The sequence below is a fragment of the Schistocerca nitens genome, chromosome 6 (genome assembly GCF_023898315.1).
Source record: "Schistocerca nitens isolate TAMUIC-IGC-003100 chromosome 6, iqSchNite1.1, whole genome shotgun sequence".
Classification (NCBI taxonomy): domain Eukaryota; kingdom Metazoa; phylum Arthropoda; class Insecta; order Orthoptera; family Acrididae; genus Schistocerca; species Schistocerca nitens.
The window spans coordinates 499563068-499590036 of NC_064619.1; the positions used below are offsets into that span (position 1 = coordinate 499563068).

The 26969-nt window shown below is 41.7% G+C and overlaps 1 protein-coding gene across 1 annotated transcript in view; it reads right to left on the reverse strand.

Moving 5' to 3' along the window:
• The window catches only part of LOC126262536 (high affinity cAMP-specific and IBMX-insensitive 3',5'-cyclic phosphodiesterase 8), a 1685047-nt gene that overhangs the window by 769536 nt on the left and 888542 nt on the right, over positions 1-26969 (reverse strand). The window contains exon 4 of the mRNA XM_049959212.1: positions 21269-21411. Within this exon, the coding sequence (XP_049815169.1) occupies positions 21269-21411 (143 nt within the window). The remainder of the gene's footprint in view (positions 1-21268; positions 21412-26969) is intronic.

Consider the following 26969-nt stretch of genomic DNA (forward strand, 5'->3'; position numbering starts at 1 on the left):
TCAAGTGGTACTGCAAAAGCTAAAATAATGCAAAGTGAAGCACAGAGTGTACTGTCATATACAGAACTGCACAAACATATCATGTAGACAGATGTACATTACAAAAATGGTGAAAATAATGCATCGCTTATATTTTGCATCAGCAAGCCATGTCAGACATTAAAATCCTCCTACATGTATACATGTCATCGACAAAAGTAGGCCTTTTCACTGTAGATACAGAGTAGCATCACACGAATGTAAAGCGCCGTACGTCGTGAAATGATGTAAATTACATGAAATGTTACAAATGTTAATATCATTCACGTAAATCATTATAAATCGGTGTTATAGAAACATGTTTTCACGTAAACTAAGGCCGTTGGTGCGATAATACATTCACAAGTCAATACTAGATGTGCACTAATCAAAGACATTCCAGCGATAACAGTTGTAAGCCTCATAGCGTAGCATGTTTTTACATCAGTTGACAACATACAGCTTTCTAGGTGATGATACAGTCGTAAGGCGCAAGAAAACAGGATACGAAAATTTATTTGTAACAGAGTAGCGCAAAAATACATACGATATATGTTCTTAAGGCCGCGCAACTACTTGGGTATTCATACAGAACACGAAAACAGTAACCTTGCATATTAATTTGTTTGCGCATGCATGGCAACTGGTGAAAAAAAAACAGAGAACGCGCAAAATGCGCGCTAATTGCACAGGCAACAGCGCAGCGCAGCAGACCGAGACAATACATCACAAGACGCAAAGACGCTACGTCGTAAATACGGGCTATTCTGTAATAACTAATGTGTAAGATTGCTGCTGCCATGTTCCGTATGAGTACCCAAGCCAGTATGAGGCCTTTAGAACACATAACATACGTATTTTTGTATTACTCTGTTATAAGTAAATTTTCCTATCCTGTTCCCTTGCGCCTTACGACTTTATCATCATCTAGAAAGCTGTATGTTGTCAACTGATTTAAAAACGTGTCACGATATGAAGCTTACAGCTGTTGTCGCTAGAATGTACTGTCTCTGAATAGTGCACAGGCAGTATTGACTTGTGAATGTATTTTAGCACTAACAGATTGTTTACATGTAAACAATGTGCTAGAACATCGATTTGTAATGTTTTACGTGAATGGTGTTAATATGAGTAACATTTCATGTAATTTACACCATTTCACAACGTGCAGTGTTTCACACTCGTCTTACGTTACTGTATATTTGCAGTGAAAAGGCTTATTTTTGACGATCACATGTATACACGTAGCAGGATTTTAAAATCTGAAGTGTGCTGAAGCAAAATGTAAGTGATGTATTATTTGCTCCATTTTCGTAATGTAAATCTGTCTACATGACATGTTTGTGTGGTTCTGTATACATAATACACACTGTGCTTAATTCTTGTATTTTTTTATCTTTTGCAGCAGCACTTGACAATAACCTTAAAGCCGAAACTGCAGCAGGGAAATAAATAATCTCTACAGTTAACGGCGAAAACGATATCTTATTTTAATTGATGTTTGATTTTGATCACGAGTGAAATCTGACACTGTACAGTAACGTATTCTTTCCTCCTCATTTCATCGCTTAATTCGTCACTCTGTCAATCTTTCATGCAAAAAAAAAAAAAAAAAAAAAAAAGAACTATGGGACTTAACTTCTGAGGTCATCTGTCCCCTAACTAACCTAAGGACATCACACACATCCATGCCCGAGGTAGGATTCGAAGCTGCGACCGTCGCAGTCGCGCGGTTCCAGACTGTAGCGCCTAGAACCGCTCGGCCACCACGGCCGGCTCTTCGATGCAGAATACATTTCCAATAATAAGGCAAAATTTAGCTCCTCTCTTTGTTATCCCCATTATAAACTTTGATTAATCGAGATTCAGATTGCCTGCTTCAATCACGCCCGTAAGTAACATTCAGTCAGCTGCTTCAGAAATCACAAGATGCAGCAACATTTTCACTGCATTCCTCTTGTTAGAGCAGTGGGCTAGACTTAAATTTTCTGAGGGGTAGAAACACAAAGGGTACGATTGTGTTTTAGTCATGGAACTAAATTATTTCAAAAAATCATTGCCATTGTAATTTTGTAAGACTCTAATATTGATTTTGTAAGTTACAGTAACGGTTTTTCTCAATCACTAGCATAAATGCGTGTCATGGTGTGGTGGAGGTGAGTAAATAACATTTTGAATAGGAAACAGTTTCAATTCAGAAGCCGGCCGCTGTGGCCGAGCAGTTCTAGGCGGTTCAGTCCGGAACCGCGGCGCTGCTACGGTCGCATTTTCGAATCCTGCCTCGGGCATGGATGTGTGTGATGTCCTTAGGTTAGTTGGGTTTAAGTAGTTGTAAGCCTAGGGAACTGATGACCTCAGATGATGTCCGAAAGTGCTTAGAGCCATTTGAACTATTTTTCAATTCAGAGGTGTGACGCATCCGCTTCTGCAGAGGGAAAGAGAAAAGTCTCACTGTTGCTCGTCTTGGTATGCAATAGAGTAGACAGCATGACGTTTACTACGTCAGACGGTCACCTGCAGTCACTTAACGTCTGCTTTGGTAGACACAGAGGAAGACCTACTGGCACGAGGTCTGGCCGCTGCAATAGAACTTGAAGAGACACCAGCTGGGATGGAAAATGTATCCAAAACATAATTCTTAGGTAAAATGTCTGTAACAACGTTGGTGGTCACCACATCGAGCTGCTGCTGTTATACATCAGTACTCTTCTGTGCGCACAGTACGCTGGGTTCAAATTCAAATGGTTCAAATGGCTCTGAGCACTGTGGGACTTAACATCTGAGGTCATCAGTCCCCTAGACTTAGAACTACGTAAACCTAACTAGCCTAAGGACATTACACACATCCATGCCCGAGGCAGGATTCGAACCTGCGACCGTAGCAGCAGCGCGGTTCTGGACTGAAGCGCTTAGAACCACTCGGCCACAGCGGCCGGCGTACGCTGGTTTCTTTTTTGTTTTGGTGTAATGTAAACACGTATTGTTTAAGTGTTAATACAAACAAATGTGGCCGGCCGGGGTGGCCGTGCGGTTCTAGGCGCTACAGTCTGGAAACACGTGACCGCTACGGTCGCAGGTTCGAATCCTGCCTCGGACATGATCTCTGTGATGTCCTTAGGTTAGTTAGGTTTAAGTAGTTCTACGTTTTAGGGGACTGATGACCTTAGAAGTTAAGTCCCATAGTGCTCAGAGCCATTTCAACAAGGCAAAAGTGCTTAAGTGCTTGATGGATGATTCGTTATCTTTCCTTGCGAGTTGTTACTTAATAATTGTATCGCGTCACAGCAAATTCACTTTCTCAGGCAGTAGTGGATGAGTTAAACATCTGAACTGAAACCGTCGTATATAGGACCCGATTCCTATATTATGTACTCATTCTCCTCTACAAGTCCTTGAAGATTGTACAGGGTATTTATGAACGCCCCGTATATGTAACAAAAGCTAAATATCTCACTAAAATGTCTTCTCCAGGTTATAGATAGTTCTTGCAATGTACCATACATTGCTTCACTAGTCACTTCGAAATAGATAAATAAATTAAATGTGAGCATGACACGACATAACTGTAAGGGACAGTCAAATAAAAACGAGACAGAGGGACGGAAGATAAGTAAACTATTTATTATTTCAAAAGTAATTGCCATAACTGTTAATAAATTTATCCCAGCGTGAGACAAGTCTGTCAGTGCCTTCATGGAAAAATGTTTGGGACTGCCAACGGAATAATGATTGTATCCAAGTTTGCACCTTTTTGTCCGAAGCAAATCGACGTCCACGAATGTCGTTGCTCAGGGCACCAAAATCATGGAAATTCCATGGGTAGAGCTACTGTATGGAGGATGTGTTTGGCTTCCCAGAGAAACTTTTGCAGCGTAGTCGAAACAATCTTGGCAACATGTGGGCCCACCTTGATACAATCATGGTTCCGTAGGCACTGATCGTCTTGTCACACAGTGGGATAAATGTATTATCAGTCAGGGCATTACTTTAGAAACAAAAAACAGTTTGTAAATATGGTTCTCGGGTGAAGAGTCGGAAGTTGCTGTGAAAATTCCACAATGTTTCGTCCGCGCAACTGACCGTCATCTTCAGTTGCGTATTCGAAAAATTCTGAAATCTTCCCAACGACATCCGACGTTCCACCCGAGAAGCATATTTACGACTAGTCCATCGGAAATGCCTCAGGCAACACAATAAGCAGTTTACTTACGTTTTCCCATCTGTCTCAATTTCAGATGACTGCCCTTTATACTACTGCTACTCCGCTGCTGCACACATTATTATTATTATCTTCTTTCCTTTCTCAGACCTTAGGTCTGGTTAAAAATGGAAAGTGAAGCGGACCTTGATCAAGCTCGACTTCCTTTTAACTGTGCGATATATGTTACATTGCATTTAGGAACTTTCGGGTAATTGAACATGTATCAATAATTACAGATTTCTGTAGTTGTATATAAATGTTTGGATGTAGCTGCATTGCGTTGATGTACTGGTGGATATTGTGTGGTATGACTCCTGTAGTTGATAGTATAATTGGTATAATGTCAACTTTATCCTGATGCCACATGTCCTTGACTTCCTCAGCCAGTTGGATGTATTTTCAATTTTTTCTCCTGTTTTCTTCTGTATATTTGTTGTATTGGTTATGGATATTTCGATTAGCTGTGTTAATTTCTTCTTTTATTGGTGAGTATGATGTCAGGTTTGTTATGTGGTGTTGTTTTATCTGTTATAATGGTTCTGTTCCAGTATAATTTGTATTCATCATTCTCCAGTACATTTTGTGGTGCATACTTGTATGTGGGAACGTGTTGTTTTATTAGTTTATGTTGTATGCCGAGTTGTTGATGTATTATTTTTGCTACATTGTCATGTCTTCTGGGGTATTCTGTGTTTGCTAGTATTGTACATCCGCTTGTGATGTGATCTACTGTTTCTATTTGTTGTTTTCAAAATCTGCATTTATCTGTTGTGGTATTGGGATCTTTAATAATATGCTTGCTGTAATATCTGGTGTTTATTGTTTGATCCTGTATTGTAATCATGAACCCTTCCGTCTCACTGTATATATTGCCTTTTCTTAGCCATGTGTTGGATGCGTCTTGATCGATGTGTGGCTGTGTTAGATGATACAGGTGCTTTCCATGTAGTGTTTTCTTTTTCCAATTTACTTTCTTCGTATCTGTTGATGTTATGTGATCTAAAGGGCTGTAGAAGTGGTTATGAAATTGCAATGGTGTAGCCGATGTATTTATATGAGTGATTGCTTTGTGTATTTTGCTAGTTTCTGCTCGTTCTATAAAGAATTTTCTTAAATTGTCTACCTATCCATAATGTAGGTTTTTTATGTCGATAAATCCCCTTCCTCCTTCCTTTCTGCTTAATGTGAACCTTTCTGTTGCTGAATGTATGTGATGTATTCTATATTTGTGGCATTGTGATCGTGTAAGTGTATTGAGTGCTTCTAGCTCTGTGTTACTCCATTTCACTACTCCAAATGAGTAGGTCAATATTGGTATAGCATAAGTATTTATACCTTTTGTCTTGTTTCTTGCTGTCAATTTTGTTTTCAGTATTTTTGTTAGCCTTTGTCTATATTTTTCTTTTAGTTCTTCTTTAATATTTGTATTATCTATTCCTATTTTTGTCTGTATCCTAGATATTTATAGGCATCTGTTTTTTCCATCGCTTCTATGGAGCCGCTGTGGTTATCCAATATGTAATCTTCTTGTTTAGTGTGTTTTCCCTTGAATATGCTATTTTTCTTACATTTGTCTGTTCCAAAAGCCATATTTATATCATTGCTGAATACTTCTGTTATCTTTAGTAATTGGTTGAGTTGTTGATTTGTTGCTGCCAGTAGTTTTAGATCATCCACGTATAGCAAATGTGTGATTTTGTGTGGGTATGTTCCACTAATATTATATCCATAATTTGTATTATTTAGCATGTTGGATAGTGGGTTCAGAGCAAGGGAGAACCAGAAGGACTTAATGAGTCTCCTTGGTATATTCCAAGCTTAATCTGTATGGGCTGTGATGTGATATTATTTGAATTTGTTTGGATATTAAGTGTGGTTTTCCAATTTTTCATTACTATGTTTAGGAACTGTATCAATTTGGGATCTACTTTGTATATTTCCAATATCTGTAGCAACCATGAGTGGGGTACACTATCAAAAGCTTTTTGGTGATCAATGTATGCATATTGCAGCGACATTTGTTTAGTTTTAGCTTGATATGTCACCTCTGTATCTATTATCAGTTGCTCTTTACATCCTCGTGCTCCTTTGCAACAGCCGTTTTGTTCTTCATTTACAATTTTGTTCTGTGTTGTATATGTCATTAATTTCTTTGTAATGACTGAAGTTAATATTTTGTATATTGTTGGTAGGCATGTTATGGGGCGATATTTAGCTGGGTTTGCTGTGTCTGCTTGATCTTTAGGTTTCAGATAAGTTATTCCATGTGTAAGTGTATCAGGGAATGTGTATGGGTCTGCAATGTAATTGTAAAATAATTTAGTTAGATGTGACTGTGTTGAGGTGAACTTCTTTAGCCAGAAATTTGCTATTTTATCATTTCTAGGGGCTTTCCAATTGTGCGTAGAATTAATTGCTCAGGTGACTTCATGTGGCAAAATCATCACTTCAGGCATTTGTGGTATCATCTTGTATGTGTCTGTTTCTGCTTGTATCCACCGTGCATGCCTGTTATGTTGTACTGGGTTTGACCATATGTTGCTCCAAAAGTGTTCCATGTCTGTTATGTTTGGTGGATTGTCTATTTTAATGTGTGTTTTATCTATTGTATGGTAAAATTTCTTTTGGTTTGTGTTGAATGTTTGGTTTTGTTTCCTTCTATTTTCACTTTTTTGTATCTTCTAAGTCGTTTGGCCAAAGCTTGTAATTTCTGCTTCTTTTCATCTAATTGCTCTATCGCTTCTTGCTGTGAGATTTTACCTAACCGTTTTCGTTTTTTGTCTGATATTTCATTTCTTATAAATTGTGTTAGCTGTCCAATGTCTTTTCTCAGTTTTTCTATTCTGATCTGTAGCCTGTGTTGCCATGCTGGTTTTGTGGGTTTCTTCTTTGTGTTGGTTGGTTCTGATCTCTGCCTAGTGTGTATATTTAGTGTAGTGAGTGTTCCTACATAAACCAGTAGTTGTAACTCTTCCATAGTTGTATTTTCATTCATTTTGTTGTGTATGATTTTGTTGATAGTTGTTTCAACCTGTGGGCTATTTGGTGGTCTATGCAAGAATGGTCTAATGTCTGTATTTGTGTCTTTGTATTCTATATATGTCAACTGAAATTTTTCTTCTATATCTAACATGTGTGTCACTTCATGTTCTATTTGTGCTTGTTCTGGTGGCTGTCTTAAGATTTCATTTTCCTCTGATTGTTTAATTGTAGCGTGTTCTTTGTTTGTTTGCTCTGGGATGTTTGAGTCCATTACTGTAGTTTCTTCTTCTTCTGATTGCACATTATTTCGTTCCAGTATTTGTTGTTTAATGTTTTCTAATTCTGACTGGGGTATCCTGTTATTTTTGATTATTACACGGATCTGATCAGCTAGTCGTTGTTCTGTTAAAAATTTTAATTCTGTGTATCTGGTAATAAATGTTGTGTATAGTTGTGATCTGTATCCAGTTGCGTTGGTTCCTAAGTTTGTTGCTTGGTAATAACAGAACATGAGGTGTCGGTTAACTTCATCTGGCCATCTCATCCTCTGCCTTTGTTTTCCTTCTAGAGTGGTTGCAGGAAACATATCCTGAAAAACACCTCTATTTTGATTTAAATCATTTGCCGTGTGGCTAGCAGTGTCGTTACCATTGTGGACGGGCACAGGGTTCAAGCGTCGTCCCCGACCATGACAGCGCTTGTCCGAAGCTTCATTAGTTCTGTCCTGAACCAACTAATCACACTAAAAGGGGGGTAAGCCCTATTAGTGGTTTATTCTTTTCGTCGCCTTTTACGACTGGCAGAACATACCGGAGGCCTATTCTTTTCCCGGGCCTCCACGGGGTTTATTATTATTATTATTATTATTAGTGGCAGTGATCCGACAGAAAGCATTGAAGTCTTCCAATTCCCGCCAATTCAGAAGTAAGAAATCTAGCAATCAAGTGATTTACAAACAGTAAATACAGCGCATAAATTTTAACTTTGTTGACTTTAAATAGGGGTTAAGGATGCGGTCAAAACAAGTATCGCTTAGGGAAGGGAGAGGTGCAGGGAAAACGTGTCTACGTCGGGAATTATTTCACACACACACACACACACACACACATATATATATAAAACAAATGTGGCATTCTACATTTACAGTGGGGACAATAGATATTTGACTTTGCTAGCAATGAAAATAGGAACAAGGAACTGAGTGGGCTTGGAGCGTGATTTTCGATACGCATCGACTGAGAAAAAACCAAACATAAAGAAGGTTAGGAGATGTATTCGCAACTGCGAGTATGAACCATGACCTGCTGTATATTGGAATGGCGACAATGAAGATTTGTGCCGAACCGGGACTCGACCCCGGATTTTACGCTTTACGCGACCGGTCGCTTTCGCTATCCGTGCACGAATCACGGCCACATCCAAACTTTCATAGGTCGCCGTTCATGTGTCACAACCTTCACTCGTATGTTACGTGTATTCCCGTCCAGAAAGGACATTCTTATTGAGAGCCGAGAGCCTGTTATTGACGATTAAATACGTAATAGCAGTGCCAGTGTTATTAAGAAGTACGAAGGAATATTGTATCGTACTTCTTAATAACATAGGCATTGCTGTTTCGCAGAAAAAAAAATCTGTTACGAATAAGCAGTACTAATTATCTCATTGACTCACTAATTCATGGTTTAATAAAACATCCACAAAAATTAAATATCTTTTTCAATTGGCTTGAAAATAAAAGTGTTTGGAGAAAACTCTTCTAATTGTTAATTGTAGTTAGGCGCTAAAGTTGGAAATACTGCGGGGAGGACAGGGTGGTGGTGGTGGGAGTTGGCATTGAGGGGGGGGGCGGGGAAGAGAGGGAGAGAGTACTGGCTAAATCTGATCGTACTCAGGGGAAATTGTCTAAGCAAGCTAGGGAACCAATGTGATGGAGGGAATGGGAGGTCAGGTATGGTGTGCCACGACACACGGTTACCAATAACTGGTCGACAGTGCGCAATAGGAACTGTGTGTAGTTCCAGAATGAGATATTCACTCTGCAGCGGAGTGTGCGTTGATATGAAACTTCCTGGGAGACTAAAACTGTGTGCCGGACCACACAGTTTTAATCTGCCAGGAAGTTTCAGTGTGGTAGTTTTCCGTTTTTAAATTCCTGGTCACGGCTGCCAGATTATGTTGTATTTTTGTTCACCAAAACCAGTACGTGTTTAGAAGTACACTACTGGCCATTAAATTTGCTACACCACGAAGATGACGTGCAACAGACGACAAATTTAACCGACAGAAAGAAGATGCTGTGATATGCAAATGATTGGCTTGTCAGAGCATTCACATAAGGTTGGCGCCGGTGGCGACAACTACAACGTGCTGACATTAGGAAAGTTTCCAACCGATTTCTCATACACAAACAGCAGTTGACCGGCGTTGCCTGGTGAAACGTTGTTGTGATGCCTCGTGTAAGGAGGAGAAACGCGTACCATCACGTTTCCGACTTTGATAAAGGTAGGATTGTAGGCTATCGCGATTGCGGTTTATCGTATCGCGACACTGCTGCTCGCGTTGGTCGAGATCCAATGCCTGTTAGCAGAATATGGAATCGGTGGGTTCAGGAGGGTAATAAGGAACGCCGTGCCGGATTCCAATGGCCTCGTATCACTAGCAGTCGAGATGACAGGCATCTTATCCGCATGGCTGTAACGGATCGTGCAGCCACGTCTCGATCCCTAAGTCAACAGATGGGGACGTTTGAAAGACGATAACCATCTGTACGAACAGATCGACGACGCTTGCAGCAGCATCGACTATCAGCTCGGAGACCACGGTTGCGGTTACCCTTGACGCTGCATCACAGACAGGAGCGCCTGCGATGGTGTACTCAACGACGAATCTGGGTACACGAATGGCAAAACGTCATTTTTTCGGATGAATCCAGTTTCTGTTTACAGCATCATGATGGTCGCATCCGTGTTTGGCGACATCGCGGTGAACGCACATTGGAAGCGTGTATTCGTCATTGCCATACTGGCGTATCACCCGGCATGATGGTATGGGGTGCCATTGGTTACACCTCTCGGTCACCTTTTGTTCGAATTGACGGCATTTTGGACAGTGGACGTTACATTTCAGATGTGTTACCATCCGTGGCTCTACCCTTGATTCGATCCCTGCGAAACTCTACATTTCAGCAGGATAATGCGCGACCGCATGTTGCAGGTCCTGTACGGGCCTTTCTGGATACAGAAAATGTTCGACTGCTGCCCTGGCCAGCACATTCTCCACATCTCTCACCAACTGAAAACGTCTGGTCAGTGGTGGCCGAGCAACTGGCTCGTCACAGTACACCAGTCACTACTCTTGATGAACTGTATCGTGTGGAAGCTGCATGGGCAGCTGTACCTGTACACGCCATCCAAGTTCTGTTTGAGTCAATGTCCAGGCGGCCAGTGGTTGTTGTTCTGGGTACTGATTTCTTAGGATCTATGCACCCAAATTGCGTGAAAATGTTATCACATGTCACTACTAGTATAATATATTTGTCCATTGAATACCCGTTTGTCATCTGCATTTCGTCTTGGTGTATCAATTTTAATGACCGGTAGTGTAACAGTGATTGGCGTTGTTTTAATCAATATATTAATTTTAAAAAGTAGCTTATTTTGGTTCATATATACATTTTGTACTGAATTACTAATAGCCTCGTCGAATAAGGAAATATTGCTGGCAGTGTCAGTTTGAGCATGTGTAGTAATCATTCTTCCGTTTTGCTCAGCACATGACGCTCCACACTCAGTGCCTTGTTTGCAAGTTATGTTCCCAAAGTTGATTGTCTCATTGTAATCACACACCTCTGCGCCTCTGGCGAAATCAGGCGTACCACTATGCAGTTCACAACCCTGCCGTGCCCTGAGCTCGTGATCATCAGCAGGCGTGCGTCTTTAGCTGACAATTATGCAGCATAAAGTCCGCACACAAAATTACGGCCGCTATAGGTCAGGGGTGAAACGTCGCCGCCGGTGCTGATCCTGTACGCGGTGGGAAAGAGGAAAAGCGGACAACAACCCGGTAACTTCCACTTTCGCTTCGCTGCTACAAAAGGGTATTTTTTTCGCTTTTTTCTGCTAGAGATCCAAGCAGTATGATATTTACATTCTTAGTAACCGAACCCTGCTGCCGACAGATCCGAAGTATCTTTCCTTTCACGGTCTTTTATTTAACAGGGTGGAGAGCGTAGGTCTCAGTAACTCCTTGTTAACCCTTCAGGCCGGCAGTTTTCGTCTGGCATGTAGCCCACAGGCGGGACTGTGGTAGCGCCACGAGATGTTTACTGTCAGAAGGTGGTCGGAAACGGTACGAGGACAGTGCACGGTGCGCATGCGCAACACGAGTAGTGACGTCCTAGCGAACATCATCAGCTCAGCTATTACCAGCACGGTTATGTTGCGTCGGCGCCAGCTGACATGCTCACAACCTGCTGCGACATCTCTTGGCCGCGCGTAGTAGACTATGCGGCCGGCTGGCACAGGAACGCAGAATTTCACTTAAATTACACCAGCATGGGAATTACTCGTCGAAATTTTTTGAAATATTTAGGAAATGGTAACGACAGACGTCTATTATATTCAAAACGTACAATACTTCGTCGACTCCGTGTAGGGGCATTTAAGCTGAAGCATCATTAAGAACTATGTGGGGAAGTTTGAGAGTCCGAAAGATTCAGGAACTGCAAGCTGTCCTCATAGACAGAAAACGAAGTATGTGAAGTGGTACATGAAAATATTTAGAAGACTACTACATATTTCAGGGCACAATGCATTTATTACTATCAAGCTATTTGAAGGCAAAGGAAATTGTCGAACTGCAGGGAACCCAAAAGAAGAAACTACTATCTAAAATTTTGTTTCGAATATTTCCTCGAAGTTCACAGCACTGAAAAGCCATTTTAAAAGTTGTAATCGTAATAAAGTTCTATTGTTAATAATTCCTGAAGATCTCATTAATTTTCGACAGTGATTCCTGCGCTACAGAAATTTAAATAAATTCTGAATGGCTGTACCATCCGGCCGCAAGAACTGCAGCCAGAATGCTAGGCGCGAACGCGGAAACTACAAGACTGGGGGCATTGGTACAACAAAATCCTTTGTGTTTTATGTTTTCACATATATTCTGCAATATTTCATGGTTCAAAGTTATTAGTTCTCATGTCGGTTGACCTTGTACATTCCTACAAGTCTACTCCACAAAAATTACGCTATTACTCGAATGATATCTCAGGTTTCAATCAGCAGTAATTGCGAAAGTAATGTTTCTCTCAGCTGATACGGTGCAAAATCTCGAGTTGGTGTTCTGGAGCTCACTAAGGGCAAGTTTGTTGTGCTAAACACTGCATCGTATCTGCAAATAAATCTCATGTAATACAGTCGGACTCTTTATGCTAAATGGGAATAAAAGGCCTCCTCAGGTAGCATTCCTATTATTTTATCAATGTTTCTGAGGTAATTAAAGCTTGTCTCATTTGTTTGTTGGCTTCATACCGTTATCGTACTCATTCGATCCCACGTAATGTCTGAAACGAGGCTTCGCTTTCTCTGTGTTCTTGTTACACATTTACAGCGCCTATCGTGGTTCTTCGACGATTTCCTGAGGGCAGCAAATTAAGATCTTCGTCGAAAGTCTGAGAGTCTGAATGATTCAGGAACTACAATCTGTCCTCTTGGGAGGAAAAAAAGTGGGTGAAGCCGTACATGAAAATACTTAAGAGGACTAGTATATATTTCAGGAAATAATGCACTTACTTAATTATATCAAATCATTAAAAGGCAAAGAAAATTGCATATATAAATTTAAAGCCTTGTCTCTTAATTGCAGAGAACCCACAGGAAGAGACTAATGTGTAAGGCAACTGATTACATTAAAATTTTAAAGGCAACTGATTATATTAAAATTTAGAAGGCTGTTCGTAAATTGCACGTGTTGTTGATTGTATTGTATTTAATATTGTGCTTAAAAACCGCACGAAAAATAAATAAAGTCTTTAAATTACATTTCTCATAATATCGATGAGAAATACTATTTCAGATGGAAGTATTTGAAATCACGCAGGTCATACGACTTGTTCTTATCTGGTCACATATACATATATGTTCTTGCATGCATCACTGTTATAAGGTGCGTGCGCTAGAGACAAAACGTAGTAAACGAAATTCACAGCAGACAAAAAGTGAACAAAATTTGTAAATATAAGACAGCGTAATCTTCCTCTTACTGGGTATCAGGTTCACCTGTTATGCAAACAATTCTTAACATAGCAGGCGGCCCTGAATTTTGTCCGCAAATGCGGCTACTGAAAAACCAAATGACAAATAATAATCTCCCTCGTATAGGATCTGCTTAATCAGGCCACGGCAGAGTTTGTAAAACATCGCATTTCAGGAAGATGTAGTGAATACCAATGACGATCTCATTCGCGTTATGTCAAGCTTCCTGTATTTCATACTATCCTGTTATATTCTGTATTGCATACTACTATATTATATCATTACGCACCAGTAACGATTTTCATAATGTGCATTCTATCTGTAACATTCAAACAGTTCCAGCTCGCTGCTTGATGACAATCTCACATTTGATTGTCCACCTTTATTCTTGATGTTTTATTTCATGAGGCACATACTGATAACATTAGTGCCACAACGACCTCTCTTAAATCTTATCAGGCTTTTCTGATATTTCATATGTACATTAGTTATGGCACATATAGTACAACAAAATATGTTACACCAGCTTTCATTTTTGTGTAGACCACAAATATAGAAAAAGCGGCGCCTACAAGAGTAATAACCACGATTTACATTTGTATACGGAGGAGTGAATAATATAATTATAGAGGCAGGTGAATTTACAGCAATGCCTGTGAAAGCAAAGGTCGTGGAAAATGAGATAGACAAGAAAGAGAGCAAACCTGAGTATGAGTAGTCATGAGATGAAAGAAGTGAGGTCAAAAAGAAAAAGGAATGGAGCACTATCGAAAGCTGGAAGTAGGATTTACTAGACTGGTGAGTAAAAAGAAACGTCCATTTCACTACAACACTATCAAATATTTACTATCGTTCTCGAAACACTCCGCCTTGTTCTCATTCGGAAAGGTGCAGCAATGTAGGAAAAATTTCTTCAAGCTACGTTTAACTAAATTTTCTGAATGGTATATGATGTCTATGAGGTGAATAGATAGAGTCGTCAAAGTAATGATATGATTATCAGATGATGCAATTCGCTGGAACAGTAATAATTCCAAATTAACGAACAGGGTGTTGTTTATGAACAATGGCTGTTCCAATGGAGCACGTATCTTACAAAACTAGTGTTGCTACTGAGCTTTTTTTCTTTTTTTTTTGTTTTAAATTGTGGATGGTAAGATAAAGTGATGGATCAAAATCATTCCATGTGTAGCGCACGTGGCACGTGGATTGAATGGATTTAAGTAACTTCTTCGAGCGGTAGAAATGTTAATAAAATATTTACTTGTTCTCATCCTAAACAATAGCAGACCATGTGATTGGCAAACGACTTGAGAAATGAATTGGGACATAATATACTAGATAAATACCGAAACTCATCAACTTGCATTTTTTTAGTGTAATCTTGACAGCAGGTTTTTAAAAATGAAACTGAAGGAAGGTTTGATGACGACACAAGTGAATATTTGTCTCTAAAGACAATCATAACATTAAAACAGAAGGTAACGTTTGCAAGTTGTTAGTCTCTGCCAAAGTTTTCCTGCTATTGTATGTTACGTTGATGCACAATGATCGTGTTCTACTGCTTCCTCGAGGAAATGTCTAACGTTCATTAGTCTAATTGAATGTAGAAGCGGAATTTCCGGGATCGATTCCACGCGACTAGCAGACGTACTTCCTGGATGGGATGCATAATAGGACTAAGGTTATGTGTTCTTAAAGGGTGAACTGAAAAACATCTGGACTATTGATAATATCATAATACTAGCAGCGCGATCCAAGTCACCATAAGTGGATAACACTACCTAATTCGTTTCAGGCCCTGAGCTACACTAAACACTCTCCTATGATGTTCTACGTAAATGCTTTAACTAGAAATTTGTAACTAAACGCGCAACAAAACAAATTAAATTAAAAAGACTTCAGGTGATACAGAGAAAGCAATTTACGCCCCCTAGCACTGATATCCTATAATATCCGTCATCCCGTTACTGTGCTAGCTAGAGCTCATCAACAGGTTCTTTTCAGTGGGCTGTAAAGTCTCATAACTGAAAATAGTGCTGCTCTTATATCGCAAATGAATGTTGACTGGAGTTGTTCAGAAGACTTAGAAAATAAGCACAGGGTGAAAATACATATCTCTAAAGGAATGGCGCAGAAACACCATATTTGATAGGACGCTAACAGAGAGCAGTGTAAAGCATTCAAAGCATCGTGCTGTGGCTGTGATAATCAGCACCATGAAAATTTCAGGCCCACAACTACTCTGACATACTGAATAAGTGATCCATTGCCCCTAAACGTTTTGGATAGGCTGGCAGAAGACTTAATAGTTCTGTGTAATATCTAGACAACAGGTTATATGATGAACAACAACAAAATTGAAATAAAGGTTACGAAGTGTAATAGAATTACATCACAAGGTGCTCATGATAACAGGTTAGGTAATGAGACAGTAAAAGTGGTAGACGAGTTTTGCTGTTTGGACAGCTAAGGAAACTGATCATGGACGAAGTAAAAAGCGTATAAAAATCAAAACTAACACTGCCAAGAAAAGCTGTCCTAGAAAAGAGTAATTTGTTTCCAACAAACAAAAATATAAACGCCAGAAAATGTTTTTTGAAAGTATTTGTTTGAAGTATAGTCTTATGTGTAAGCGAAACGGGGACGATAAATAGTGCTGACAGGAGGCGGTCAGGAGGTTTTGAAATGTAGTGCTACAGAAGAATGCTGAAGATTAGATGGGTAGGTTAAGGTAACTGCCTCACTTTGAGGAGCACGAGTTGTATGGGACAATGTGACTAAAAGAAAGGATGGTCTGACAGGATACACACTGATGTGATTGTTCAAATAACTTAAGGGTTTGCTGCCGGGTGACGACCGCCGCCGATATTTCGACAGGATCACGCCCTGCCATTCTCAAGGCACAACTGTAAGGAGGAAGCAATGTGCAAGAGACATACGTTGGGACATTCTGTTTACAGGAAGCCTACTCAAACTGACTTGTACCTGCGAGCTGATAGTTGTCACCATCAGCTCAGCGTGAAGGAGTACTTCCTACCTTGGTTCACAGGGCCCACGTCATCTCAGACCCTGAAAGTTTGGCAGCTGAGCTATCACATCTCGAAACCACCTTTCGTCAGAATGGTTATAGTGAGAGGCAGATCAAACGCGCGTTGAGCTATCAGCCTTCTGTGCAACGGGTGAGTGACGTTCGCAAAGAAGTGGCACCTAAGACTACGGCCGTTTTGCCTTACGCAGGAAGATTTTCCAACAGGGTTGGCCGTATTTTGCGGAAATATGATGTGAAATGTGTTTTTCGACCACCTTATAAGATTAAGGCCCTGTTGGCGTCCGTAAAAGACGATATTGGTTTGCGTAAGGCTGGTGTCTATCGTATTCCTTGCAGTTGTGGAATGCCATATATTGGTCAGACAATCAGGACTTTGGAAGACCGGTGTATTGAACATAAGCGTCACACACGCTTGCAACAGCCGAGCAAATCCGCTATTGCAGAACATTGCCTTGACACCTGCCATCCTATGGAGTACAACAACACAGAGATTCTGACTTGCACGTCCAGCTATTGGGATAGTGTTATTAAGGAAGCTGTTGATATCAAACTATCAAGCAACCTTACAAACAGAGATGGTGGATTTTGTTTAAATGCTGCTTGGAATCCGGCTCTGTCTCTCATCAAAAAACAGAGGGACAGAATTAGTGCTACCTCACCTGTTGATTAATAGTTACTATCGATGTTTTTGATGTTGGTTTTCTTTGGTTGTGTGTTGACTCTGCGGTTACTTGTTCTGTGTGTGGTATCTTCCTTGTTTCTCCTCTCTGAACCTAGGTATTAAATTTCCTTGCACATTGATCCCTCCTTGCAGTTGTGCCTTGAGAATGGCAGGGTGTGCTCCTGTCGAAATATCGGCGGTGGTCGACGACGTCACACAGCAGCAAAGCAGTAAGTTATTTGAACATTCTATTCGCCGGGAAAAGTTGTCTCACTGACGTGATTGTGTGAGGTACAAAGGGGGGGGAGGGATGGGGTTTATAGTCGAAGGCAATGGCTTAACTGCATCAAGTGCGTTGAGGTGGATGTAGGTTTTGCAGTTTCTGGATACGTAGTCCATCAACATAGCATGCAAGTTTGGCGGGTGGCTGAAGTGCTGACCTGCAGGTGACGTATCTTTCACAGCCACCATCCAACATCCGGGGAGGACGACAACACCAGGTGGTTTTTATGTACAACTCAGACTGTTGCTGCTAAAACTGTGGTGCTGCTTTCGCCTACATGTGGTGCCCCTACCACTATGATACTTGCCAGCAAGTAGACTGTGACATATCCAGCCACTACTGCAGGTTTTAGGACGCCGTACTGTCTCAGTAAGCCGGTTCCAGCTGCTGCCCCAACCAGGACTATGCTTGTGCGATTAAACAAGGAGCAGCCATCAGTCACCAACGACGTGCACGGACTTGGTATCCGCCGGTTTATTGAGATCAGTGCTTGGAATTAATAGACAGACATTCCCTTGCGGTCTGCCTGTGTTCCGAATGTGATCTAATTTTACTCAAAGTGATAGAGGTCCACTCCAGACATATAACGTTTGCTATAAACTCAAGAGGCAATTTGTTATTGAAACAATTTGTAACATCAGTGAATTTTATATGAAGCACAAGTTTGTGTTTGTTTAAGAAAGCTAATATTGTTTTATATTTACCTGGGAACTTAGTTTCACTTGTAGAACCTGCGTGAGGTCACAACAGGTTTCAACAATTATTGAAAGGAGAAGAGAACCGCACAGTTTAGACTGAAAACAACAACACGTCACAAGTGTTGTCGTAGCTGTGTATCACCGTTGGAGAAGGCGACTCACGGTAGGTGCACATCCTCATTTTATAGTTGTAGACGGTAAGTCATGTGTATTCGCGCCTGAAGTGTAACATCAGATGAGCTGCATGGTGACCTCAGTTCAAATTAGATGTAACAACCAGGACCCTAGCAACTGCAAGCTGCACTGCGATGGAGCCGTCATCCAGATGGTGTAAACTTTGATAATGGGCCGTAATTAAAAGGCCGAAAACGGTCAGAACTAAGCATCGCTGCACTAGAGAATTAACATCGCTCTTCCTCTGATAAAGTAGTTAAATTCTGTAGAGTTCAGTAATAATCCGTCGCGTGTATCCTCGTTAACTCGTTAACAACTAGAGTGTGCTATTACCAACTTGAACTCGAGACTGTGGTCTCTCTTAGCACATTCGTAATAGACTATACAGATTTTCAAGACGTATTTGGCTCTGAGCACTATGCGACTTAACTTCTTAGGTCATCAGTCGCCTAGAACTTAGAACTAATTAAACCTAACTAACCTAAGGACATCACACACATCAATGCCCGACGCAGGATTCGAACCTGCGACCGTAGCGGTCGCGCGGTTTCAGACTGACGCGCCTAGAACCGCTCGGCCACACCGGCCGGCAAGACGCATTTATTTTTCCTCTTGTAACTGTTCTCGAATGAACAGATACCACTGATAACAGTGCAGCTTCTCTAGAATAAATGATCATTAATTGAAACCCTCAGCTGCCAACAGATGTTGTTGATGCACCTCGATGGGGACAGCTGAAAATGTGTGCCTCGACCGGGACTCGAACCCGGGATCTCCTGCTTGTAGGGCAGACGCTCTATCCATCTTTTTTTCTTTCTTTTTTTTTCATTTTGTTCGTTGTTGATCGTTGTGTTTGGTCGATGCGGACGTCACATGACATCCGTTCAAGTTCGTTTGTTGGTGCTTCCACTCAGTTTTTTTATTGCAGAGGCCAACCAGCTCTGACCGAACACGCTGAGCTACCGTGTCGGCTTGCCCGAACTCTTACGGGAATCTGCAGCTTAGTGTGCCCGAGTAATGAGTGGTTGGGCAAATATCTATTAGGTACATTACGTATGTAGATTGTGGACAATTGGGATGGGGGTCTCACGAGGAGCGTTGCAAGGGATAAGTCCCTGCAGTCGCGCTATTCGTTTGTGTCCTCGGTGGCTCAGATGGGTAAAGCGTCAGCCATGTAAGCAGGAATCCCTGGTTCGAGTCCCGGTCGGGGCACATATTTTCAGCTGTCCCCATCGAGGTATATCAACAACACCTGTCGGCAGCTGAGGGTTTCTATTAATTATCATTTATTTGATTAGTGGTTAAAAATATGTGCATCCCAGGTTATTCATATCCTTTAGTTTTGACCCATCTCTGCAGATGTGAACTGAAGCCAGCCATTGTGTTTCTAAACAGTCTAGGACGTAAGTTTTAGCGACGTCAGAAATCAACAAAAGTGACTGGAATGAATTCCGTCATGGCGAAATCGATACTCTCAGATATTGGCATTACTAATGACTTTCTACACTTCGCATAATCTACGACAGTGTTCATACTGGGAAACGATGACTGATACTTTCATGGATCTTCCTTTTGCTAACGTACGGAATTCATGGAAACTGGCCGGTTAGTGTATGTCAGTCCCTCTGTTACAAACCTGTTAACATTTTTCTTCTAATATGCGTGAACATTTCTTTAGCTCTAGTCGAGAAGGAACTGACGGGCAATGCACCCATGCACATCCCCAGGACACGGCAACTCTAGCCTGTCTTGTAACACTTTGGCATTACCGCAAAAAAGACGCCTTCGCCCAGCCCAGCCTTCAGTTAATTAGAGATATACACAGAATCAATAGAGTTGAGGGATGGGCTCCTCGCTAAACCCTTATGAGACAAACAAAGCTATTAAAGTGTCAATGTGCAACGATCAGATTAGTCTGTTGTTATGGATCACGCGCAAGAAGCGGATGTGCGACTTTAACAGGACTTCCGCAGCTTGTGGACATCGCCACTGTTAGTGAATTTGGGTTGTCTAACACTCAAAACTTCCTCTCTTATTTTCACTGGGGCATCCGTGAATTTCTGGCAAGCAGACTGATGTCTCGGAAACGGCGGGACGATCACAGTGTGTTATAATACTTCCAATTTGTTGTGTTTCCCTAGTTGTATAGCCACCCTCCAAGTGGGCTCTTGACTTTGGGCAGTCCAGTAACGGCCCAGAAGCAGTCACATGACAACCGAAGCGAAACACAAGGCACCGGGAAGATAAGTCACGTTGCGCCAAAGAGGAGCACTGCAGTCGGAATATATGCCTCTGTTTTATACCTACTGTTTAGTCCTAGAGAATGACGTGACCATATATTCAAAACGATTTCTTCAAAACACATTCCATGTCCCTCATTACTGCTTATTCAACAAAGCAAAGGATGAAAACAAATTAATCGTTTATTTCACTTCACGTATTTGTTTCGCATCATCAGTACAAACGGAACAACTCGGTTATCTTTAGCAAACCGATCCAAATAAATAAGACAGCTATTAATTGAAATCGTCAGTACTACCTTTGCTCTTACATGGCACATACTCGTTCACTGAAGACACGAGGTTTACATGAAGTGGAACTTTAAACATGATTAAGGATAACATCAAATATACAAACTATTAATACACGCGCGCAGCCTAATATTAAGATTCCGTACGAATCTTTTTTGCTCCTGCGGAGCTATTGACCATTACTGACTCAGAAAAATTGCTAATTTTGGGATGCTTGTATAGATGTAACGAACAGACTTCCGAAATTATGTTCGAACTTGTTATTTCATTGATAGATCCGGATTTCTCAGATTACTTGCAGGCTGAATTATATTAGTCGTACGAGATGAGCACGATATTTGGGGGGAAAAATTCTGCAACATCCACCTCAATAAATTCGCTAAGTAAGGAGGTGGTTTCTGTGGAGGCACTTACCTGCGAGATGAAGTACTTGGTGACGACCACGGGCTTGTCGGCATTTTCGGCAGTGGCACCTGTCTTATCCTTGTCTTTGTCTTTGTCCTTGTCCGCGTGGCCCTTACGGAAGCGCCACGTTCGAGGCGAACTGGTACCGCCCCCTGCAACAGAGAAAGCTGATTTAGCAAGTCTGTTGAGTTAGTAGGTGTACGGAAACTTTCAAACAATTTATCTTCGTATTATTTACGGGTACCCCTTATCATTGAAACACGCAAGGTAAAAAAACGTAATAATTAGAATGTTAATTGATTCTTAGAGCGCTTCGTGGAACAAAACAGAACTTGCAGGCTTATTCACATAAAAGTAGGCAAGCCTCACGCTCAAGAATCATGTACATGCTTCACAAATATGCATTCCCATACTATTATTATGGAAACATGTAGACATCGCATATAAGGGAACACATGAAGAAAATGGTCGAATGTAAAGGAATGAATACAACAACGTCCGTAAACAGCGGCTGCTCAGCGTAACAGAGGGTAAAAATATTGATTTTGGCAGGGCGACGTTAAGGTACTTTCTGTAGTTTAGAACTGGTGATCGAAAACGTATGACAGACGCTATTAACGAGATGATTTGTCTAACATAGTGCTGTAACGACGACAAATAGGAAAATAAAAATGTTGTCGATTGTAACGGCCAACGAGTCTCGATTGTACGATATATACCAGTTTACTGCTTATCAAATGGTTCAAATGGCTCTGAGTACTATGGGACTTAACATCTGAGGTCATCAGTCCCCTAGAACTTAGAACTACTTAAACCTAACTAACCTAAGGACATTACACACATCCATGCCCGAGGCAGGATTCGAACCTGCGACCGTAGCAGTCGCGCGGTTCCGGACTGAAGAGCCTAGAACCGCTCGGCCACCGCGGCCGGCTACTGCTTATCCTCAGAAGAGTACAGTAACCACTGGTACAAGAATATAGCAATATATGAATGGCGTTCAGTAACTAATTGGACACTTTTTCTGAAAATAAATTGGTTTTATTCATTATTCCCGTACACAATATCATTCCATATTCTTTTGACTAAATAACCCTATTCTTCAACATAATCTCCGTTCGGTGCGAAGGCTTTACACCACCTTACTGGGAAGGCATGTACGCCCGCATGATTCCATTCTACTGATCGACGTCGGAGCCAAAGTCTCGCTTTACCAATACTCCCCATCATCCACGTACTTCTTCCCGCAGAGTACATACATTATTAGGCCAAACAGATGGAAGTCGGAAGGTGTGAGATTCAGGCAATAGTGTGGAAGAGGAAGAACAGTCGAATGAAGATTTGTGAGCTCCTTTCCGGTGTACAGACTTGTGTGAGGCTTTTGCGTTTATCACGGAGAATGAGAAATTCGTTTGCATTTTTGTGTCGACAAACACGCATCGTTTCTTCAGTTTTCTGAGGATAGCACAGTACACTTCAGGGTTGATCGTTGCATCATCAGGGAAGGCATCTAACAGAATGACGCCTTCAGCGTCCCTGAAGACCGTCGATATGAATTTACCGGCTAAGGGTGCGGCTTCGAACTTTTCCTTCGGAGTAGAAGTGGTGCGGCGTCACTCCATGGACTGCCGTTTTGTTTCTGGTTCGAAGTAATGAACCCATGTTGCATCGCCTGTAGCGATATTCGAAAAAAATTGTCACGATCAGGCTCGTAACGTGGAACCAATTTCTCACAGATGACGTTTCGTCACTCTCTGTACACTACTGGCCATTAAAATTGTTACACGACGAAGATGACGTGCTACAGACGCGAAATTTAACCGACATGAAGAAGATACTGTGATATGCAAACAATTGACTTTTCAGAGCATTCACATAAGGTTGGCGCCGGTGGCGACATCTACAACGTGCTGACATGAGGATAGTTTCCAACCGATTTCTCACACACAAACAGCAGTTGACCGGCGTTGCCTGGTGAAACGTGGTTGTGATGCTCGTGTAAGGAGGAGAAATGCGTACCATCACGGATTGTAGCCTATCGAGATTGCGGTTTATCGTATCGCGACATTGCTGCTCGCGTTGGTCGAGATCCAATCACTGTTAGCAGAATATGGAATCGGTGGGTTCAGGAGGGTAATACGGATCACCGTGGTGGATCCCAACGGCCTCGTATCACTAGCAGTCGAGATGATAGGCATCTTATCCGCATGGCTGTAACGAATCGTGCAGCCACGTCTCGATCCCTGAGTCAACAAGATGGGGACATTTGAAAGACAATAACCATCTGTACGAACAGATCGACGACGTTTGCAGCAGCATCGACTATCAGCTCGGAGACCACGGTTGCGGTTACCCTTGACGCTGCATCACAGACAGGAGCGCCTGCGATGGCGCTCCTGTCTCAATGACGAACCTGGGTGCACGAATGGCAAAACGTCATTTTTTCGGATGAATCCAGTTTCTGTTTACAGCATCATGATGATCGCATCCGTGTTTGGCGACATCGCGTTGAACGCACATTGGAAGCGTGCATTCGTCACCGCCATACTGGCGTATCACCCGGCGTGATGGTATGGGGTGCCGTTGGTTACACGTCTCGGTCACCTCTTGTTCGAACTGACGGCACTTTGAACAGTGGACGTTACACTTCAGATATGATACGAACCGTGGCTCTATCCTTCATCTGATCCCTGCAAAACCCTACATTTCAGCTGGATAATGCACGACCGCATGTTGCAGGTCCTGTACGGGCCTTTCTGGATACTGAAAATGTTCGACTGCTGCCCTGGCCAGCACATTCTTCAGATCTCTCACCAATTTAAAACGTCTGGTCAATAGTGGCCGAGCAACTGGGTCGTCACAATACGCCACTCTACTTTTGATGAACTGTGGTATCGTGTTGAAACTGCATGGGGAGCTGTACCTGTACACGCCATCCAAGCCCTGTTTGACTCAGTGCCCAGGCGTATCAAGGCCGTTATTATGGCCAGAGGTGGTTGTTCTGGGTACTGATCTCTCAGGATCTATGCACCCAAACTGCGGTTAAATGTAATAATTTGTCAGTTCTAGTATAATATATTTGTCCAATGAATACCAGTTTATCATCTGCATTTCTTCTTAGTGTAGCAATTTTAATGGAAAGTAGTGTATTTTTCTGTTTGGCGGCTAGGAGCCTAGCGGACACTCAGCTTCGAGTACCCCAACCAGTGGACGGATGTGTCAGCAGTACCAACAGAGTCGTCCACTTGTGCAGGGGTGTGATTGTGGTCCGTCGATCACCTCCAATTAGCATGTCCGCACGTTCCAACACTGCAGGAGTCGGCACGAGGGAGATCGGACAGATTTGCGTCCCCTTGTAGTTATGATCACAGACGTCTCGCCCGAAGACTCACCGCGCTTTCGTTCACTGCCAAGGTACCGTAGATATTCTGCAAGTGTTTATGAATATCTGCGATGATATGGTTTGCCGTCAAAATAAACTCAATGACGGTCCTCTTCTTAGAACGCATCTCAGTTAGAGACGCCATTTTGAAGGCTACTTATAACGCCGCCACGTTTTTGGAACTTCATGAAACTGTAGGGGCTGAAACGATATTGTTCCATTATGTCCTAAAACAAATTTCGCATCTCTTCACCCGAAACTGGCCAAGAAAAAATAGTGTTGCATTACTTATCGATCACCCCTCGAATTTGAAGAAATAGTCAAAGTTATCGAAAAAATTATTTTCTTTGAGATTAAATTCTTTTAAAAATGTTGAATTCCAGTATTTCGCGAAAATGAATTCATTCAGGCTGCATTTGAGAGAAATTCAACAGCATAAATTTTCCATTTATATGGGTGTACCTCCGTTCACGTTGCGATGCAGTCCAACATCGGGTCACTGTCACATGCAAAAGCTTCACAAATTTAAATCTTGCACGATTCGACCAACTGGCCAAATGGAAACCAACGACGAGGCCATTTTCAAACGCTGTTAGGTGCTGATAACGCTGTCTCACACGAGTATTTGGCTTCTCCGTGTCCTTCACAGTGATCGCTCAATATCTGACGCTGTGCACACCCCTTATATATCCTACCAGGCACGGTGACAACACTAAAGACATAAACACTAACTAACTGTGGTGGCCTTCTACTTGTCACAGAGAACTGCAACTCTAATAGCTTACATACCCGCCGATGGTGCATACGTACACGATGTTACATTGACATCAGACCATGTGTTCTGGGTGCTCCACTTTTGTTGGCAGGCAGTGTCGTAAGAATAATAATGAAATAATAACAGGTAATAGAGAGCGAAACAGTGCTGCATGATGTTCAGAAATAGGACACTGATAACGTAAAACACTGTCAAAATTTGAGCATGAGTGGGCATCTGCCTTTCGATTGTTAGATGGAGCTTCTCGGCGAAGTACTCTCACTAGAATGTGTTTCCTGTCTAGGAGCGTGTTTAAGAAACATTTGATTAACTTCATTGACGGCAGAAACGGACTGGCAGGCAAACTTGATAACTGTTAGGATAGGACAACGGCAAACATGAACTTTATTTTAATTCCAGTGTCAGTCGTAGGAAATGTTAATGTAACGTAGCTCATATCGCTATATAAACAATCTTTTTACAGTTAATTGAGTACAGACGTTTCCAGAGGGTTGTTGCACTGAAAGAATAACGGTTAATATATTGTAATAAATCACGTATTTAATTAATTCAGCATTTGTATTTGTGATACTTTCAGCCAAATGTGTGTAGCTATGTGGAAACTTGTTGTCAACAGAGGCCAAACATTGGTACTGATGAAGCAAAACAAGGTAATATTTCGCCTATCCTAAATGTGTTTGCATCTGGTGAGATTATTAAAATAGCCAGACAACTAATGTGTAGGAAGAAACGAGTAAGCATTTTTGTGCATTTGTTTGCTTAAATTCTTTCCAGACTTTCAGATATGCGACGGGCTTTCAATAAGTAATGCAACACATCCTTTTCTCTGCCAATTTAGTTTGAAAAAATGCTGAATTTATTGTGCGATATCGTGGAATACTACTGCTTCAGCCCTTACAGTTTCATGACGTTTCGATAGATGTAGCGTTATAAGTAGCCTTCAAAATAGTGTCTGTAACGGAGGTGCTTTTCAAGCAGAGGGCTGTCATTGAGTTTCTTTTGCAGGGAAACCACTTCAGCGTGTTCGTCGGTCTTGCAGGATCTCACATAACTGCATTGGACTGTTCTTCCTCACCAACCCTGGAGAACGGATCTCTCACCTCCCGACTTCCAAGCGTTTTGCCCAATGAAGAATGCACACCACCGGAAGCAGTACATGGATGATAGGGAGGTTATTGTTGCAGTAAGACGTTGGTTCCTACGTCGACCAATAGAGTGTCGCAATGCGAGCATACAGACCCTCACAGTAAGGTGGCATAAGGATGTTGCACCGAACGAGGCTTATGTTGAAAACAGGGTTTTGTAGCCAAAGGGGTGGAGAAGAATGTGATGTGTTGGGATCCTGAATAAAACCGACCTGCTTTCAGAGAAAGCCCCTCGTAAATGTTTTCATCGCGCTGCCATCCAAGTGAAACTTTCCTGAGAGTATTTTGACGTCATGATGTTCTCTCTGTGATTTTAAATATACTGCAGGCCATTTAAATTGGCACAGAAGACAGGGTAGAAAATAAAAAATATACCCCCTGTGAGTACACTAAAACGTTCAAGCATAT